General features: G+C 64.0%; 1 protein-coding gene across 1 annotated transcript in view; it reads right to left on the minus strand.

Annotated features, from left to right (window-relative positions):
* The window catches only part of ADAM15 (ADAM metallopeptidase domain 15), a gene marked incomplete at its 5' end in the record, with an annotated part of 9,734 nt that extends 6,871 nt beyond the window's left edge, over positions 1-2,863 (minus strand). The window contains 5 exons of the mRNA XM_015598299.1: positions 80-156; positions 324-402; positions 896-972; positions 1,585-1,691; positions 2,794-2,863. Of these exons, the coding sequence (XP_015453785.1) occupies positions 80-156; positions 324-402; positions 896-972; positions 1,585-1,691; positions 2,794-2,863 (410 nt within the window). The remainder of the gene's footprint in view (positions 1-79; positions 157-323; positions 403-895; positions 973-1,584; positions 1,692-2,793) is intronic.

The raw sequence follows: 2,863 nt of genomic DNA on the forward strand, positions 1-2,863 counted from the left end.
GATGCAGGAAGTCAGAGACTTTTCAGCTCCGTGCCTCACGCCTGCCACTCCCCACCTCCGCGGGGTCCGCCCCCGGTACCTGAGGCCGGAGCAGGTGCAGACCGAGGCCCAGGAGTCCGCGTGGCCCTGCACGGCTCCCTGGTGGCAGCAGTCCTCCTAGGGCACAGAAACATAGCACCGCTCGAGGGACAGGCCAAGGTTTGGGGTCGCCTGTTGGGGAAGAAACGCGGCGTCCTCCCACGGCCTCTAGGGACAGCGCCCTCCGGTTGCCCCCTCCCTCCTACCTTCAGGCCGGAAACACGGCACAGGCCGGTTGGACTCACCAGGGTGTGGCCCTCACTGACCATGCGGGTGCCATCAGGCTGGTACCACACCAGGGCTGGGCGGCCTGGGACGAGCTCCCTGTGGAGGCAAAGGAGGGTGGTGCCAGCTGCCTCCCAGGGTGGTGTAGTGGGAGCCCGAGGCCTGAAGGTGGTAGAGGGGTGGCAGGGGTGGGGGGCGGGGAGGGGGACAGGAAATCCCCCAACCTTCCTGTTCTTTCAGAGTCAGCAGAGGGTGGTGGCTGGGCCACATACTCTGCCGGGCACTGGGGGTTCCAACCAGCTTTCCCACACATTAGCTCTGTGACCTTGGGCAAGGTGGTTTTTTTGTGTGTGTGTGTGTGTTTTAATTTTTATAAGAGTTTATTTGAGCCAAACGGATGACACACGCCAGGGAGCAAGAAGTCAAATGCTCCCTTGGGCGAGTTATCCAACCTCTCTGTGCCATGATTTCTTCATTTATAAAATGAGGACAATAGTAGCAACCGCTGCCTCTCTTCTGGGGTTGCCGTGAGCAACCGGGCGCTGAGTGTCGCTAGCCACGTCATTATTGTCATTACCGCGATCGTTATTACCCGTTCCGTAGCAGCTCCAGGATGTGACTCTCACCATCCAACTCCACTTTGATCCGCAAAGTCTCGGGCACATTGGTCTGTGGGCACCACAGGGCAGGTCACCTCCCTGATCCTGCCCGAAATCCCGACCCTCCCCAACCAGAAAATGTCAGGCCCTTAGGAGAGCACCAGGATTAGATCACTGGTGGGGGGTTCGGGAGGGAGGGGCCAGGAAGCCCCGCCTGGCCTGGGGCATTGTTCTGGGGGGTGGCGTGGGGAGGTCAAGGAAGGTATCTGAGCCGCCCCCCTCTCGGCTTCCTGCCCAGAGAGGAAGCATCGTGGAGGACCCAGTGCAGGCCCCAGCCCTTCCTCTGACTCAGCTGTAGAATTTGGGAGGGGGCATTCAATAAGACCTCAGTGCCCCACTGAGAAAACTGAAGACGCAGACCAAGAAAGTGGGTTTGGCCTCTGCATCTCCCAGGGGAGATGGACGGGCTGGGTGGGGCTGAGGCAGACAGATGTGTGTCCAGGGGAGAGGGGGATAAATGAAGCCAGGTGTTGGGGTGCGGTGGGAGAGGCAGCCGGACCTGGGGTGGCCGTGCCACAGTGAGGTCCGCTACTCACCTGCTCCTCGGCCAAGCTTGGCCCCGAGACACCTGGCTGGGGTGGGGGGGGCATGTTTCTTTATTTGAGGGGAGAGGGGGGCTCACCTGAAGCACCTCTGTTAGGCTGAGCGTCAGGCCGTCCTGAAGGGCCTGGGCCTCCGAAGGCCCGCTCAGGGCCCTCGCTGGCCTGGTCTGCTCCTCCTCAGCGCCACCTGAGGGACCCCCCAGGACCCCCCAGGAGAATGCTCAGAGAATCAGCACCAAGGCTGGGGGGGGCTGGTGCCCTCTGACCCACCTGAGTCCTGCATTGCATGCTGGGACTTGAAGGAGAATACTAAGGAGTGGGGGCTTCTTTCCAATATTTTGCTTCCAGCCCAGCGACGCAAGGCCTCCCCAGAAGGAAGTCCAGCTTGCCCAACCTGTGGCCCCTCCCTGTCCCTCTCAGGCCAATCCTAGGCTCTTGTAGGGACCCTCCTCACTTTCCACTCCCACCCAGTCTCCCCCCACCAGGAACGCCCCCTCTGAGGACTGGGGAAAGCCCTGTGGCCTGGCGCCCACTCACCCTCCCCTTCCTCACATAGGAGATGCTGGGAACGCCCGTTTCTGGGTGAGCAGTGCAAACACCCCCCTCCCTAAACACCCCTGTGCCCAGTCCGGCACACCCGCTCCCCACAGCCTCCGCTTCCTCCCCGAACTCGCCCCCCCCCCCACATCTCTCCTCCGACACCGCACCCGCGCCTGCCCTCTCGGCCCCCGGCCCAAGACAGCAGCGGGAAGTGAAAGTTCCGAGGAGGAGTCGGTGTCCCAGCCTCTTTCCTGGCGAATTCTCCCCTCTCTCGGCGTCTCCCGGCCCCTCCCGCTCAGCCAGGTTTCTGGGGGCCTCAGCTCCCGGGAGGGGGACCTGACCGCTCAGGCCCGGGAGGAGGGCGGGGAAGAATCCCCTTCGCCGAACCCTGAGCCGTGTCCACTCGGCGCCCCGGCACCGGTGGAATGGTCAGTTAGGGCCCTGAGAAGCGAGACGTCAGTCCCGGGGGTTGGCGACCCTCTCCCGCGAGCCTTAGGGAATGGGGCGCTGCGCTAGGCCTCCTCGGTGCCCGGTACCGGAGCCTTGAAGTGTCCGGGGATGACGCCGAGGATGACCCTCCTTCCGTCTCCACCCCAGTCGCCGGGCCCTCGGCCCAAGACAGCAGACCAGGGCGGGCCGCGCTCTGGTTGGGGTCTCCCAGGGTCTTCTGACCCCAGCACCTCAATGCCTCCCGACTTCCCTGCGCCTCCTCCCAGTCCTCCCCCGCCGGCTCCCGGCCAGGCACTCACCTGTATCTGGGAGCGGCCGGGAGGGCAGAGGGCTGCTGGCGCCCAGGAGCCCCAGGGCCCAGAGCAGCGC

Source organism: Pteropus alecto, unplaced genomic scaffold (assembly GCF_000325575.1).
Source record: "Pteropus alecto unplaced genomic scaffold, ASM32557v1 scaffold49, whole genome shotgun sequence".
Classification (NCBI taxonomy): domain Eukaryota; kingdom Metazoa; phylum Chordata; class Mammalia; order Chiroptera; family Pteropodidae; genus Pteropus; species Pteropus alecto.